The 17,121-nt window shown below is 56.8% G+C and overlaps 1 protein-coding gene across 1 annotated transcript in view; it reads left to right on the top strand.

Moving 5' to 3' along the window:
• Positions 1-1,851: 1,851 nt before the first annotated feature.
• Positions 1,852-17,121, top strand: part of LOC149428704 (uncharacterized) — a 33,606-nt gene continuing 18,336 nt past the window's right edge. The window contains exons 1-2 of the mRNA XM_089667098.1: positions 1,852-2,002; positions 13,259-13,360. Of these exons, the coding sequence (XP_089523224.1) occupies positions 1,927-2,002; positions 13,259-13,360 (178 nt within the window). The 5' untranslated portion in view covers positions 1,852-1,926. The remainder of the gene's footprint in view (positions 2,003-13,258; positions 13,361-17,121) is intronic.

Genomic DNA, 17,121 nt, shown 5'->3' on the forward strand with positions numbered 1-17,121 from the left:
GGGGAGGTCTGTGCACCCCATTCCAGTGTGTCGGGGAGGTCTGTGCACCCCATTCCAGTGTGTCGGGGGAGGTCTGTGCACCCCATTCCAGTGTGTCGGGGAGGTCTGTGCACCCCATTCCAGTGTGTCGGGGGGGGGGGGGAGGTCTGTGCACCCCATTCCAGTGTGTCGGGGGGGGGGGAGGTCTGTGCACCCCATTCCAGTGTGTCGGGGGGGGAGGTCTGTGCACCCCATTCCAGTGTGTCGGGGGGGGGGGAGGTCTGTGCACCCCATTCCAGTGTGTGGGGGGGGGGGTTTGGAGGTCTGTGCACCCCATTCCAGTGTGTTGGGGGGGGGGGGGGGGGGTCTGTGCACCCCATTCCAGTGTGTCGGGGGGGGGAGGTCTGTGCACCCCATTCCAGTGTGTCGGGGGGTGGGAGGTCTGTGCACCCCATTCCAGTGTGTCGGGGGGGGGGAGGTCTGTGCACCCCATTCCAGTGTGTCGGGGGGGGGGGGGGGGGGAGGTTTCCAACATGGCGGCTCATTGGTTGTCCCCCGCGCTGTGCGTCCTTCCCGTGTACAGATCCCTACGTTCATGGAAGATTCTCCACCAATCAGATCACTCCTCCGGCACAGGTGCAGTAGCCCCGCCCCCAGAGTTTGAACTCACACGTCATGCTGCTATTGGGTGATAGAGATGTTGAAACACCGCCCCTGAGGAGCACAGACCTATCTGCCAAAAGCTGCCATTGGTGGCCGGAGGATGTGTCGGGGTGAGGATGGAGATGACACGGAGGATGTGTCGGGGTGAGGATGAAGATGACACGGAGGATGTGTCGGGGTGAGGATGGAGATGACACGGAGGATGGGTTGGGGTGAGGATGGAGATGACATGGAGGATGGGTCAGGGTGAGGATGGAGATGACATGGTGGGAGTGGTCAGTCAGTAGTGGGTCCGCCCCCCGTCTCCATGGTGACCCGTCTCCTCGGTCGGGCCCGGTATGGGCGGGGTTTCCGTTGTCTCTCCCCGGCCGCCTCCTCCGCAGCTTCTGTCGGACTCTTGTGACACGTGACTATTCCAGCGTAGGGGGCGGATCTCGTCAGCGCTCCGCCCATGTCGGAAGACGTTGATTGGATGGCGGTGAGGTGCATGCCGGGAGGGGGCGGGGTTTCTCAGACTGCAGAATGGCCGGCGGAGAGGAGAGGAACGGGGGGGTGAGAGACCCGGGGGGAGGGGAGACTATCGGGGTGTCGGAGGTGAGACATCCTACAATAATCTGTGAGGGGTCCCCTTTGCATCCCTTGTGGGGGAGGGGTCCCTTTTGCGGCCCTGGTGGGGGGAGGGGTCCCCTTTGCGGCCCTGGTGGGGGGAGGGGTCCCCTTTGCGGCTCTGTGAGGGGTCCCCTTTGCGGCCCTGGTGGGGGGAGGGGTTCCCTTTGCGTCCCTGGTGGGTGAGGGGTCCCCTTTGCGGCTCTGTGAGGGGTCCCCTTTGCGGCCCTGGTGGGTGAGGGGTCCCCTTTGCGGCTCTGTGAGGGGTCCCCTTTGCGTCCCTGGTGGGGGGAGGGGTTCCCTTTGCGTCCCTGGTGGGGGGAGGGGTCCCCTTTGCGGCTCTGTGAGGGGTCCCCCTTTGCGTCCCTGGTGGGGGGAGGGGTCCCCTTTGCGGCCCTGGTGGGTGAGGGGTCCCCTTTGCGGCTCTGTGAGGGGTCCCCTTTGCGGCCCTGGTGGGGGGAGGGGTTCCCTTTGCGTCCCTGGTGGGGGGAGGGGTCCCCTTTGCGGCTCTGTGAGGGGTCCCCTTTGCGTCCCTGGTGGGGGGAGGGGTCCCCTTTGCGTCCCTGGTGGGGGGAGGGGTCCCCTTTGCGGCTCTGTGGTGACGGGTCCTCTTTCTCCCCCCTGCAGGGTACCCCGACATTTGATGAGGTGGCGGTGTATTTCTCGCGCAGTGAATGGATGACTCTTAGCTCCTCCCAGCGGGATCTGTATTGCAGCGTCATGAGGGACAACTACCAATGTATACTGTCCACAGGTAAGGAGCTCCGCCCACAGCGCTGTGGGAGTGGTCTGCCTCTAGGAAGGCCCCCCTCCCCCAGTGTACTTCCTATGAAGCTGGTTGACTTTAGAACTGCCGGCTGTCCTTCCCTTGTCCAATGAGAACAACAGGCCAGGAAGTGGCAGTTGGCGGGGAGGAGTCCCGAGACGTATTTTTCCAATTGGCAGCTGCTATGTGAAGGTGCAGGATTCGGGGGGGTGGGATCTGAGGTGTGAAGGTGCAGGAATGGGGGGGGGGATCTGGGGTGTGAAGGTGCAGGAATCGGGGGAGGGATCTGGGGTGTGAAGGTGCAGGAATCGGGGGGGTGGGATCTGAGGTGTGAAGGTGCAGGAATCGGGGGGGGGGGGGGGGGGGGAATCTGAGGTGTGAAGGTGCAGGAATCGGGGGGGGGGGGGGGATCTGAGGTGTGAAGGTGCCAGAATCGGGGGTGTGATGGTTCAGGAATGGGGGGGATCTGAAGTGTGAAGGTGCAGGAATCGGGGGGGGGGGGGATCTGAGGTGTGAAGGTGCAGGAATGGGGGGGGGGGGGATCTGAGGTGTGAAGGTGCAGGAATCGGGGGGGGGGGGGGTGGGTGGGATCTGAGGTGTGAAGGTGCAGGAATCGGGGGGGGGGGGGGGGGGGGGAATCTGAGGTGTGAAGGTGCAGGAATCGGGGGGGGGGGGGTGGGATCTGAGGTGTGAAGGTGCAGGAATCGGGGGGGTGGGATCTGAGGTGTGAAGGTGCAGGAATCGGGGGGGGGGGGGGGGGAATCTGAGGTGTGAAGGTGCAGGAATTGGGGGGGGGGGTCTGAGGTGTGTAGGTGCAGGATTCGGGGGGGTGGGATCCGAGGTGTGAAGGTGCAGGAATCGGGGGGGTGGGATCTGAGGTGTGAAGGTGCAGGAATGGGGGGGGGGGGGGATCTGAGGTGTGAAGGTGCAGGAATTGGGGGGGGGGGGTGTGAGGTGTGTAGGTGCAGGAATCGGGGGGGGGGGGGGGAGATCTGAGGTGTGAAGGTGCAGGAATCGGGGAGGGGGGGGGGAGATCTGAGGTGTGAAGGTGCAGGAATCGGGGGGGTGGGATCTGAGGTGTGAAGGTGCAGGAATCGGGGGGGTGGGATCTGAGGTGTGAAGGTGCAGGAATCGGGGGGGGGGGCGGGGGGGGGAGATCTGAGGTGTGAAGGTGCAGGAATCGGGGGGGTGGGATCTGAGGTGTGAAGGTGCAGGAATCGGGGGGGTGGGATCTGAGGTGTGAAGGTGCAGGAATCGGGGGGGGGGGGGAGATCTGAGGTGTGAAGGTGCAGGAATCGGGGGGGTGGGATCTGAGGTGTGAAGGTGCAGGAATCGGGCGGGGGGGGAGATCTGAGGTGTGAAGGTGCAGGAATCGGGGGGGGGGGCGGGGGGGGGGGGGGGGGGGGGGGGAGATCTGAGGTGTGAAGGTGCAGGAATCGGGGGGGTGGGATCTGAGGTGTGAAGGTGCAGGAATCGGGGGGTGGGATCTGAGGTGTGAAGGTGCAGGAATGGGGGGGGGGGGGATCTGAGGTGTGAAGGTGCAGGAATCGGGAGGGGGGGGGGATCTGAGGTGTGAAGGTGCAGGAATCGGGGGGGGGGGGGGGGAATCTGAGGTGTGAAGGTGCAGGAATTGGGGGGGGGGGGGGGTCTGAGGTGTGAAGATGCAGGAATCGGGGGGGGGGGAATCTGAGGTGTGAAGGTGCAGGAATTGGGGGGGGTCTGAGGTGTGTAGGTGCAGGAATCGGGGGGGTGGGATCTGAGGTGTGAAGGTGCAGGAATCGGGGGGGGGGGCGGGGGGGGGAGATCTGAGGTGTGAAGGTGCAGGAATCGGGGGGGTTGGGATCTGAGGTGTGAAGGTGCAGGAATGGGGGGGGGGGGGATCTGAGGTGTGAAGGTGCAGGAATCGGGGCGGGGGAATCTGAGGTGTGAAGGTGCAGGAATTGGGGGGGGGGGGGGTCTGAGGTGTGAAGGTGCAGGAATCGGGGGGGGGGGAATCTGAGGTGTGAAGGTGCAGGAATTGGGGGGGGGGGGGGGTCTGAGGTGTGTAGGTGCAGGAATCGGGGGGGTTGGAACTGAGGTGTGAAGGTGCAGGACTCGGGGGGGGGGGGGGGGAGATCTGAGGTGTGAAGGTGCAGGAATCGGGGGGGTGGGATCTGAGGTGTGAAGGTGCAGGAATTGGGGGGGTGGGATCTGAGGTGTGAAGGTGCAGGAATCGGGGGGGGGGGGCGGGGGGGGGGGGAGATCTGAGGTGTGAAGGTGCAGGAATTGGGGGGGTGGGATCTGAGGTGTGAAGGTGCAGGAATCGGGGGGTGGGATCTGAGGTGTGAAGGTGCAGGAATGGGGGGGGGGGGGATCTGAGGTGTGAAGGTGCAGGAATCGGGGGGGGGGGGGGGGGGATCTGAGGTGTGAAGGTGCAGGAATCGGGGGGGGGGGGGGGGTCTGAGGTGTGAAGGTGCAGGAATCGGGGGGGTGGGATCTGAGGTGTGAAGTTGCAGGAATCGGGGAGGGGGAATCTGAGGTGTGAAGGTGCAGGAATCGGGGGGGTCTGAGGTGTGTAGGTGCAGGAATGGGGGGGGGGGGGGTGGGATCTGAGGTGTGAAGGTGCAGGAATCGGGGGGGTGGGATCTGAGGTGTGAAGGTGCAGGAATCGGGGGGGGGGGGATCTGAGGTGTGAAGGTGCAGGAATCGGGGGGGGGGGGGGGGGAATAAGAGGTGTGAAGGTGCAGGAATTGGGGGGGGGGGGGGGGTCTGAGGTGTGTAGGTGCAGGAATCGGGGGGGGTGGGATCTGAGGTGTGAAGGTGCAGGAATCGGGGGGGGGGGGTGGGAATCCGAGGTGTGAAGGTGCAGGAATTGGGGGGGGTCTGAGGTGTAGGTGCAGGAATCGGGGGGGTGGGATCTGAGGTGTGAAGGTGCAGGAATCGGGGGGGGGGGGGGGGAATCTGAGGTGTGAAGGTGCAGGAATTGGGGGGGGGGGGGGGAAATCTGAGGTGTGAAGGTGCAGGAATTGGGGGGGGGGGGGAATCTGAGGTGTGAAGGTGCAGGAATTGGGGGGGGGGGGGGGGGGAATCTGAGGTGTGAAGGTGCAGGAATCGGGGGGGTGGGATCTGAGGTGTGAAGGTGCAGGAATCGGGGGGTGGGATCTGAGGTGTGAAGGTGCAGGAATCGGGGGGGGGGGGGAATCTGAGGTGTGAAGGTGCAGGAATCGGGGGGGGGCGGGGGGGGGGGAGATCTGAGGTGTGAAGGTGCAGGAATTGGGGGGGTGGGATCTGAGGTGTGAAGGTGCAGGAATCGGGGGGTGGGATCTGAGGTGTGAAGGTGCAGGAATGGGGGGGGGGGGATCTGAGGTGTGAAGGTGCAGGAATCGGGGGGGGGGGGGGGGGGATCTGAGGTGTGAAGGTGCAGGAATCGGGGGGGGGGGGGGGGTCTGAGGTGTGAAGGTGCAGGAATCGGGGGGGTGGGATCTGAGGTGTGAAGGTGCAGGAATCGGGGGGGGGGGAATCTGAGGTGTGAAGGTGCAGGAATCGGGGGGGGGGGGGGAATCTGAGGTGTGAAGGTGCAGGAATCGGGGGGGGGGCGGGGGGGGGGAGATCTGAGGTGTGAAGGTGCAGGAATTGGGGGGGTGGGATCTGAGGTGTGAAGGTGCAGGAATGGGGGGGGGGGGATCTGAGGTGTGAAGGTGCAGGAATCGGGGGGGGGGGGGGGGGATCTGAGGTGTGAAGGTGCAGGAATCGGGGGGGGGGGGGTGGGATCTGAGGTGTGAAGGTGCAGGAATCGGGGGGGGGGAATCTGAGGTGTGAAGGTGCAGGAATCGGGGGGGGGGGGGGGGTCTGAGGTGTGTAGGTGCAGGAATGGGGGGGGGGGGGTGGGATCTGAGGTGTGAAGGTGCAGGAATCGGGGGGTGGGATCTGAGGTGTGAAGGTGCAGGAATCGGGGGGGGGGGGGGGGGATCTGAGGTGTGAAGGTGCAGGAATCGGGGGGGGGGGGGGGGGGGAATATGAGGTGTGAAGGTGCAGGAATTGGGGGGGGGGGGGTCTGAGGTGTGTAGGTGCAGGAATCGGGGGGGTGGGATCTGAGGTGTGAAGGTGCAGGAATCGGGGGGGGGGGGGGGGGAATCTGAGGTGTGAAGGTGCAGGAATTGGGGGGGGGGGGGGAAATCTGAGGTGTGAAGGTGCAGGAATTGGGGGGGGGGGGGAATCTGAGGTGTGAAGGTGCAGGAATTGGGGGGGGGGGGGGAATCTGAGGTGTGAAGGTGCAGGAATCGGGGGGGGGTGGGATCTGAGGTGTGAAAGTGCAGGAATCGGGGGGGGGGGGGGGGATCTGAGGTGTGAAGGTGCAGGAATCGGGGGGGGGGGGTGGGATCTGAGGTGTGAAGGTGCAGGAATCGGGGGGGTGGGATCTGAGGTGTGAAGGTGCAGGAATTGGGGGGGGGGGGGTCTGAGGTGTGTAGGTGCAGGAATCGGGGGGGGGTGGGATCTGAGGTGTGAAGGTGCAGGAATTGGGGGGGGGGGAGGAATCTGAGGTGTGAAGGTGCAGGAATCGGGGGGGGGGGGGGCGGGGGGGGGGAGATCTGAGGTGTGAAGGTGCAGGAATTGGGGGGGTGGGATCTGAGGTGTGAAGGTGCAGGAATCGGGGGGGTGGGATCTGAGGTGTGAAGGTGCAGGAATCGGGGGGGGGGGGGATCTGAGGTGTGAAGGTGCAGGAATGGGGGGGGGGGGGAATCTGAGGTGTGAAGGTGCAGGAATCGGGGGGGGGGGGATCTGAGGTGTGAAGGTGCAGGAATCGGGGGGGGGGGGAATCTGAGGTGTGAAGGTGCAGGAATTGGGGGGGGGGGGGGTCTGAGGTGTGTAGGTGCAGGAATCGGGGGGGTGGGATCTGAGGTGTGAAGGTGCAGGAATGGGGGGGTAATCTGAGGTGTGAAGGTGCAGGAATCGGGGGGGGGGGGGTGGGATCCGAGGTGTGAAGGTGCAGGAATCGGGGGGGTGGGATCTGAGGTGAGAAGGTGCAGGAATCAGGGGGGTGGGATCTGAGGTGTGAAGGTGCAGGAATGGGGGGGGAATCTGAGGTGTGAAGGTGCAGGAATCGGGGGGGGGGGGGGGCGGGGGGGGATCTGAGGTGTGAAGGTGCAGGAATCGGGGGGGGGGGGGGGTCGGTGGGATCCGAGGTGTGAAGGTGCAGGAATCGGGGGGGTGGGATCTGAGGTGTGAAGGTGCAGGAATGGGGGGGGAATCTGAGGTGTGAAGGTGCAGGAATCGGGGGGGGGGGCGGGGGGGGATCTGAGGTGTGAAGGTGCAGGAATCGGGGGGGGGGGGGGGGAATCTGAGGTGTGAAGGTGCAGGAATTGGGGGGGGGGGGGGGTCTGAGGTGTGTAGGTGCAGGAATCGGGGGGGGGGGGGGGGGTGGGATCTGAGGTGTGAAGGTGCAGGAATCGGGGGGGCGGGGGGGAGATCTGAGGTGTGAAAGTGCAGGAATCGGGGGGGGAGCGGGGGGGGGAGATCTGAGGTGTGAAAATGCAGGAATCGGGGGGGGGGGGGGGGAGATCTGAGGTGTGAAGGTGCAGGAATCTGTGGGGGGGGGGGATCTGAGGTGTGAAGGTGCAGGAATTGGGGGGGGGGGGGGGGGATCTGAGGCGTGAAGGTGCAGGAATCGGGGGGGTGGGATCTGAGGCGTGAAGGTGCAGGAATTGGGGGGGGGGGGGGGGGTCTGAGGTGTGAAGGTGCAGGAATCGGGGGGGGGGATCCGAGGTGTGAAGGTGCAGGAATCGGGGGGGGTGGGATCTGATGTGTGAAGGTGCAGGAATCAGGGGGGTGGGATCTGAGGTGTGAAGGTGCAGGAATCGGGGGGGGGGGGGGGGATCTGAGGTGTGAAGGTGCAGGAATCGGGGGGGTGGGGGGGTGGGGTGGGAATCCGAGGTGTGAAGGTGCAGGAATCGGGGGGGGGTGGGATCTGAGGTGTGAAGGTGCAGGAATCGGGGGGGGGGGGGGGGATCTGAGGTGTGAAGGTGCAGGAATCGGGGGGGGGGGGGGGGGAATCTGAGGTGTGAAGGTGCAGGAATTGGGGGGGGGGGGGGGTCTGAGGTGTGTAGGTGCAGGAATCGGGGGGGGGTGGGATCTGAGGTGTGAAGGTGCAGGAATCGGGGGGGGGGGGGGAATCCGAGGTGTGAAGGTGCAGGAATTGGGGGGGGGGGGTGGGATCTGAGGTGTGAAGGTGCAGGAATTGGGGGGGGGTCTGAGGTGTGTAGGTGCAGGAATCGGGGGGGGGTGGGAATCTGAGGTGTGAAGGTGCAGGAATTGGGGGGGGAATCTGAGGTGTGAAGGTGCAGGAATCGGGGGGGGGGGGGGGGGGTGGGATCCGAGGTGTGAAGGTGCAGGAATCGGGGGGGGGGGTGGGATCCGAGGTGTGAAGGTGCAGGAATCGGGGGGGTGGGATCTGAGGTGTGAAGGTGCAGGAATCAGGGGGGTGGGATCTGAGGTGTGAAGGTGCAGGAATGGGGGGGGGGGGGAATCTGAGGTGTGAAGGTGCAGGAATCGGGGGGGGGGGGGGGGGGATCTGAGGTGTGAAGGTGCAGGAATCGGGGGGGGGGGGGGGTCGTTGGGATCCGAGGTGTGAAGGTGCAGGAATCGGGGGGGTGGGATCTGAGGTGTGAAGGTGCAGGAATGGGGGGGGAATCTGAGGTGTGAAGGTGCAGGAATCGGGGGGGGGGGGCGGGGGGGGATCTGAGGTGTGAAGGTGCAGGAATCGGGGGGGGGGGGGGGGGGAATCTGAGGTGTGAAGGTGCAGGAATTGGGGGGGGGGGTCTGAGGTGTGTAGGTGCAGGAATCGGGGGGGGGGGGGGGGGGTGGGATCTGAGGTGTGAAGGTGCAGGAATTGGGGGGGTGGGATCTGAGGTGTGAAGGTGCAGGAATCGGGGGGGCGGGGGGGGGGGAGATCTGAGGTGTGAAAGTGCAGGAATCGGGGGGGGAGCGGGGGGGGGAGATCTGAGGTGTGAAAGTGCAGGAATCGGGGGGGGGGGGGGGGGAGATCTGAGGTGTGAAGGTGCAGGAATCTGTGGGGGGGGGGGATCTGAGGTGTGAAGGTGCAGGAATTGGGGGGGGGGGGGGGGGATCTGAGGCGTGAAGGTGCAGGAATCGGGGGGGTGGGATCTGAGGCGTGAAGGTGCAGGAATTGGGGGGGGGGGGGGGGGTCTGAGGTGTGAAGGTGCAGGAATCGAGGGGGTGGGATCTGAGGTGTGAAGGTGCAGGAATCGGGGGGGGGGGATCCGAGGTGTGAAGGTGCAGGAATCGGGGGGGGTGGGATCTGATGTGTGAAGGTGCAGGAATCAGGGGGGTGGGATCTGAGGTGTGAAGGTGCAGGAATCGGGGGGGGGGGGGGATCTGAGGTGTGAAGGTGCAGGAATCGGGGGGGTGGGGGGGTGGGGTGGGAATCCGAGGTGTGAAGGTGCAGGAATCGGGGGGGGGGTGGGATCTGAGGTGTGAAGGTGCAGGAATCGGGGGGGGGGGGGGATCTGAGGTGTGAAGGTGCAGGAATTGGGGGGGGGGGGGGGGGAATCTGAGGTGTGAAGGTGCAGGAATTGGGGGGGGGGGGGGGGTCTGAGGTGTGTAGGTGCAGGAATCGGGGGGGGTGGGATCTGAGGTGTGAAGGTGCAGGAATCGGGGGGGGGGGGGAATCCGAGGTGTGAAGGTGCAGGAATTGGGGGGGGGGGTGGGATCTGAGGTGTGAAGGTGCAGGAATTGGGGGGGGGTCTGAGGTGTGTAGGTGCAGGAATCGGGGGGGGGGTGGAATCTGAGGTGTGAAGGTGCAGGAATTGGGGGGGGAATCTGAGGTGTGAAGGTGCAGGAATCGGGGGGGGGGGGGGGGGGTGGGATCCGAGGTGTGAAGGTGCAGGAATCGGGGGGGGGGGAGGTGGGATCCGAGGTGTGAAGGTGCAGGAATCGGGGGGGTGGGATCTGAGGTGTGAAGGTGCAGGAATCAGGGGGGTGGGATCTGAGGTGTGAAGGTGCAGGAATGGGGGGGGGGGGGGAATCTGAGGTGTGAAGGTGCAGGAATCGGGGGGGGGGGGGGGGATCTGAGGTGTGAAGGTGCAGGAATCGGGGGGGGGGGGGGGAATCTGAGGTGTGAAGGTGCAGGAATTGGGGGGGGGGGGGGTCTGAGGTGTGTAGGTGCAGGAATCGGGGGGGTGGGATCTGAGGTGTGAAGGTGCAGGAATTGGGGGGGGGGGGGGGAATCTGAGGTGTGAAGGTGCAGGAATCGGGGGGGTGGGGGGGGGGTGGGATCTGAGGTGTGAAGGTGCAGGAATCGGGGGGGTGGGATCTGAGGTGTGAAGGTGCAGGAATCAGGGGGGTGGGATCTGAGGTGTGAAGGTGCAGGAATGGGGGGGGGGGGGGAATCTGAGGTGTGAAGGTGCAGGAATCGGGGGGGGGGGGGGGGGATCTGAGGTGTGAAGGTGCAGGAATCGGGGGGGGGGGGGGGGGAATCTGAGGTGTGAAGGTGCAGGAATTTGGGGGGGGGGGGTCTGAGGTGTGTAGGTGCAGGAATCGGGGGGGTGGGATCTGAGGTGTGTAGGTGCAGGAATCGGGGGGGTGGGATCTGAGGTGTGAAGGTGCAGGAATCGGGGGGGTGGGATCTGAGGTGTGTAGGTGCAGTAATCGGGGGGGTGGGATCCGAGGTGTGAAGGTGCAGGAATCGGGGGGGTGGGATCTGAGGTGTGAAGGTGCAGGAATGGGGGGGGAATCTGAGGTGTGAAGGTGCAGGAATCGGGGGGGGGGGGGGGGGGGGTGGGATCCGAGGTGTGAAGGTGCAGGAATGGGGGGGGGAAATCTGAGGTGTGAAGGTGCAGGAATCGGGGGGGGGGGCGGGGGGGGATCTGAGGTGTGAAGGTGCAGGAATCGGGGGGGGGGGGGGAATCTGAGGTGTGAAGGTGCAGGAATTGGGGGGGGGGGGGGGGGTCTGAGGTGTGTAGGTGCAGGAATCGGGGGGGGGGGTGGGATCTGAGGTGTGAAGGTGCAGGAATTGGGGGGGTGGGATCTGAGGTGTGAAGGTGCAGGAATCGGGGGGGGAGATCTGAGGTGTGAAGGTGCAGGAATGGGGGGGGGGAATCTGAGGTGTGAAGGTGCAGGAATCGGGGTGGGGGCGGGGGGGATCTGAGGTGTGAAGGTGCAGGAATGGGGGGGGGGGGAATCTGAGGTGTGAAGGTGCAGGAATTGGGGGGGGGGGGGTCGTCTGAGGTGTGTAGGGGTCAGGAATCGGGGGGGGGGGGGGGTGGGATCTGAGGTGTGAAGGTGCAGGAATTGGGGGGGTGGGATCTGAGGTGTGAAGGTGCAGGAATCGGGGGGGTGGGATCTGAGGTGTGAAGGTGCAGGAATCAGGGGGGTGGGATCTGAGGTGTGAAGGTGCAGGAATGGGGGGGGGGGGGGAATCTGAGGTGTGAAGGTGCAGGAATCGGGGGGGGGGGGGGGGGGGATCTGAGGTGTGAAGGTGCAGGAATCGGGGGGGGGGGGGGGAATCTGAGGTGTGAAGGTGCAGGAATTGGGGGGGGGGGGGGGGTCTGAGGTGTGTAGGTGCAGGAATCGGGGGGGTGGGATCTGAGGTGTGAAGGTGCAGGAATTGGGGGGGGGAATCTGAGGTGTGAAGGTGCAGGAATCGGGGGGGTGGGGGGGGGGTGGGATCTGAGGTGTGAAGGTGCAGGAATCGGGGGGGTGGGATCTGAGGTGTGAAGGTGCAGGAATCAGGGGGGTGGGATCTGAGGTGTGAAGGTGCAGGAATGGGGGGGGGGGGGAATCTGAGGTGTGAAGGTGCAGGAATCGGGGGGGGGGGGGGGATCTGAGGTGTGAAGGTGCAGGAATCGGGGGGGGGGGGGGGGGAATCTGAGGTGTGAAGGTGCAGGAATTTGGGGGGGGGGGGTCTGAGGTGTGTAGGTGCAGGAATCGGGGGGGTGGGATCTGAGGTGTGTAGGTGCAGGAATCGGGGGGGGTGGGATCTGAGGTGTGAAGGTGCAGGAATCGGGGGGGTGGGATCTGAGGTGTGAAGGTGCAGGAATGGGGGGGGGAATCTGAGGTGTGAAGGTGCAGGAATCGGGGGGGGGGGGGGGGTGGGATCCGAGGTGTGAAGGTGCAGGAATGGGGGGGGGAATCTGAGGTGTGAAGGTGCAGGAATCGGGGGGGGGGGGCGGGGGGGGATCTGAGGTGTGAAGGTGCAGGAATCGGGGGGGGGGGGGGGGAATCTGAGGTGTGAAGGTGCAGGAATTGGGGGGGGGGGGTCTGAGGTGTGTAGGTGCAGGAATCGGGGGGGGGGGGGGTGGGATCTGAGGTGTGAAGGTGCAGGAATCGGGGGGGGAGATCTGAGGTGTGAAGGTGCAGGAATGGGGGGGGGAATCTGAGGTGTGAAGGTGCAGGAATCGGGGTGGGGGCGGGGGGGATCTGAGGTGTGAAGGTGCAGGAATGGGGGGGGGGGAATCTGAGGTGTGAAGGTGCAGGAATTGGGGGGGGGGGGTCGTCTGAGGTGTGTAGGGGTCAGGAATCGGGGGGGGGGGGGGGTGGGATCTGAGGTGTGAAGGTGCAGGAATTGGGGGGGTGGGATCTGAGGTGTGAAGGTGCAGGAATCGGGGGGGGCGGGGGGGGGGGGGAGATCTGAGGTGTGAAAGTGCAGGAATCGGGGGGGGGGGATCTGAGGTGTGAAGGTGCAGGAATCGGGGGGGGGGGGGGGATCTGAGGTGTGAAGGTGCAGGAATCGGGGGGGGGGGGGGGGATCTGAGGTGTGAAGGTGCAGGAATCTGTGGGGGGATCTGAGGTGTGAAGGTGCAGGAATCGGGGGGGGATCTGAGGTGTGAAGGTGCAGGAATCGGGGGGGGGGGGATCTGAGGTGTGAAGGTGCAGGAATCGGGGATCTGAGGTGTGAAGGTGCAGGAATCGGGGATCTGAGGTGTGAAGGTGCAGGAATCGGGGGGGGGGGGGTGATCTGAGGTGTGAAGGTGCAGGAATGGGTTCCATAAACTGAAATCTAACCTCCAGTCCTGGGAGGGATACTAGAGGGCGCTGCTGAGTGGGGAACGAGGTCTCTGCACTTTAGAGGCGCCCTCTTGTTTTCTTCTGCTGGATTTCAGATTTGTGTAGTTTCTTCTCTGAGGACTTGGTGGCCATCTTGGGATCATTTGATGGACATGTTCCTCACCACGTTCGGCTGCTGTGAACCCGTGTTTTTTTCGCCGAATGGCAGACCTGTCCTGAGCCTCTCCTGCCCTTCTCTCGCAGGGTGCTACATACAGAAGCCGGAAATTCTCTCTCGACTAGAAGGTGGCGGAGAGCCGTGGTCCATGGAAGGTCTGGAGGACGGAGATGAAGACGCTGGTCTAGGTGAGTCTTCACTCGAATGTCCTACTCTGGGGGGTGGAGGAACTCCGCTCTTCTCCACTAGGAGCAATCCTACTCTGGGGGGTGGAGGAACTCCGCTCTTCTCCACTAGGAGCAATCCTACTCTGGTGGGTGGAGGAACTCCGCTCTTCTCCACTAGGAGCAAGCCTACTCTGGTGGGTGGAGGAACTCCGCTCTTCTCCACTAGGAGCAATCCTACTCTGGTGGGTGGAGGAACTCCGCTCTTCTCCACTAGGAGCAATCCTACTCTGGCGGGTGGAGGAACTCCGCTCTTCTCCACTAGGAGCAGAGTGGGTTGGTGCTGAGACACCACCGGCGCGGTCTCTGTAGACCCCACTGACTGACGCGGTCACAGTAGACCCCACTGACCGGCACTGCGTGGACAACCTGCAATGCTCCTCGCGGTTCTTCTGCCCACCATTGCAGTAGAGAAACGTATGAGGGAGATCGATGATTCGGCATTTTTTTTTTTTTCTAACTCTGCGTGGGGCAGTTTTTAAAACAATCTTTTCCTGGTGTATTCCCCCATTTCTGAGGGATGGAAGAAGCAGAAGGGTCTCTTCCCAACGGGGGTGGGGTGGGGGGTCTTCTTGTTCTTTCTATATTTGTACTGAATGTTACTAACCAGTTCTGCTCTTTGGACGTAATACGATCGTCCGAGGAGTGAACCTTTAATCACAAGCTGATCGCTTTCACAGAGCCGGCAGCACAGTCCCCCCGTCCTGCCGGCGGCTCCTCCTCCCGTGGTTCCCGGGATTCCCCACTCTTAACCGGAGCCCGGGAACGCAACCACCAGCTAGGGGAGGCAAACCCATACCACGATCTGGCATGCAGTCAACCTGGAAGTGATGTCACTTCCTGTTCCAGGTGCACCCTTTCCTGCCCAGTACATCCAGGGGACACCTCCAGCCAAGCCGACCTGTGCCGGGTTAGACGGTGCGAAGGGCAGGGGGGAGACATTGGGGTCTGAAGAGTACCTGTCACCTGTCCAGCGCTACCCCTTCTGATAGCAAATAAGTAAAAAAAAAAAAAAATTAAAATTAAATATAATAAAATTAACCGCTTCCACGCCGCGACATAGCAGAAATACTGCGACAGGGCTGCGCAAAATCACCTCTATATATATACACACACATGATTTTGCAGTTCTGGGTAGAGGGCGTACGCGTTCCCTACCCGCGCTGCCATTCGCGGCCTCGGTTGTCACCTGGCGCTGGCCCGCCGTCCTCCCCGCGATTGATGATAAAATAATAAACACCCAAATAAAAATGATTTATAATAAATAAAATTAATATGTAATAACCCCGAACTCTCACACTCTAAAAACAAACATAAAATTATTAAAACCCCAATAAAATTATTAATAAGTGTAAAATAAAATACACAAATAATTATAAAAAATCATAAATATATAATAATGAACTCCCTAACCCTTAAAAAATACTTTATTATTAATAATAATACTGTAATAATATATTTTTTTTAAGTTAGGTGGTTAAGGTTTAATTAATATATATTAATTTTATTAATGGTTCTTTTTATTTGTTTATTTTACATTTATTCTATTATAATAGTTATAAAATGTTTGGGTGTTTATTATTTTATTATTGTTAATAATTAAAAAAAAAATAAAAATAAATAAATATATATATATATATATATATATATATCAATATATTAAAAAAATATTTTTTTCAGGGTTAGGGAGTTAAGGTTAGGGGTTAATTATTTATTATTACATTTTGTTTTTCATTTATTAGTATTATTATTATTATTAATAATACCCTAACAAAAAAAAGTGGCTAAATGGTTAGCGCTGCCACCTGGCAGTACTTGGGTCATTTATTTATAATACATTTTATAATTATTCTATTATAATAATTATAAAAATGTTTGGGTGTTTATTATTTTATTATCATTGTTAATAATTAAAAAAAAAAAAATATATATATATATTAAGGTTAAGGGTTAATTATTTATTATTACATATCTATTTGTTTTTTTTACTTATTTATGTATTTATTGTACATTTTTTAACACCCAAATAAAAATAAACACCCAAATAAAAATGATTTATAATAAATAAAATTAATATGTAATAACCCCGAACTCTCACACTCTAAAAACAAATATAAAATTATTAAAACCCCAATAAAATTAATAATAAGTGTAAAATAAAATACACAAATAATTATAAATAATCATAAATATATAATAATGAACTCCCTAACCCTTAAAAAATACTTTATTATTAATAATACTGTAATAATATTTTTTTTAAGTTAGGTTTAATTAATATATATTAATTTTATTAATGGTTATTTTTATTTGTTTATTTTACATTTATTCTATTATAATAGTTATAAAATGTTTGGGTGTTTATTATTTTATTATTGTTAATAATTAAAAAAAATAATAAAAATAAATAAATAAATATATATATATATATATATATATATATATATATCAATATATTAAAAAAAAAATTTTTTTCAGGGTTAGGGAGTTAAGGTTAGGGGTTAATTATTTATTATTACATTTTGTTTTTCATTTATTAGTATTATTATTATTAATATTATTATTAATAATACCCTAACAAAAAAAAGTGGCTAAATGGTTAGCGCTGCCACCTGGCAGTACTTGGGTCATTTATTTATAATACATTTTATAATTATTCTATTATAATAATTATAAAAATGTTTGGGTGTTTATTATTTTATTATCATTGTTAATAATTAAAAAAAAAAAAATATATATATATATTAAGGTTAAGGGTTAATTATTTATTATTACATATCTATTTGTTTTTTTTACTTATTTATGTATTTATTGTACATTTTTTAACACCCAAATAAAAATAAACACCCAAATAAAAATGATTTATAATAAATAAAATTAATATGTAATAACCCCGAACTCTCACACTCTAAAAACAAATATAAAATTATTAAAACCCCAATAAAATTAATAATAAGTGTAAAATAAAATACACAAATAATTATAAATAATCATAAATATATAATAATGAACTCCCTAACCCTTAAAAAATACTTTATTATTAATAATACTGTAATAATATTTTTTTTAAGTTAGGTTTAATTAATATATATTAATTTTATTAATGGTTATTTTTATTTGTTTATTTTACATTTATTCTATTATAATAGTTATAAAATGTTTGGGTGTTTATTATTTTATTATTGTTAATAATTAAAAAAAATAATAAAAATAAATAAATAAATATATATATATATATATATATATATATATATATCAATATATTAAAAAAAAAATTTTTTTCAGGGTTAGGGAGTTAAGGTTAGGGGTTAATTATTTATTATTACATTTTGTTTTTCATTTATTAGTATTATTATTATTAATATTATTATTAATAATACCCTAACAAAAAAAAGTGGCTAAATGGTTAGCGCTGCCACCTGGCAGTACTTGGGTCATTTATTTATAATACATTTTATAATTATTCTATTATAATAATTATAAAAATGTTTGGGTGTTTATTATTTTATTATCATTGTTAATAATTAAAAAAAAAAAAAAAAAAATATATATATATATATATATATATTAAGGTTAAGGGTTAATTATTTATTATTACATATCTATTTGTTTTTTTTACTTATTTATGTATTTATTGTACATTTTTTAACACCCAAATAAAAATGATTTATAATAAATAAAATTAATATGTAATAACCCCGAACTCTCACACTCTAAAAACAAAT

The sequence above is a fragment of the Staurois parvus genome, unplaced genomic scaffold, assembly GCF_062004578.1.
Source record: "Staurois parvus isolate SC_StPar_1 unplaced genomic scaffold, SC_StPar_1.0 ptg003022l, whole genome shotgun sequence".
Lineage (NCBI taxonomy): Eukaryota > Metazoa > Chordata > Amphibia > Anura > Ranidae > Staurois > Staurois parvus.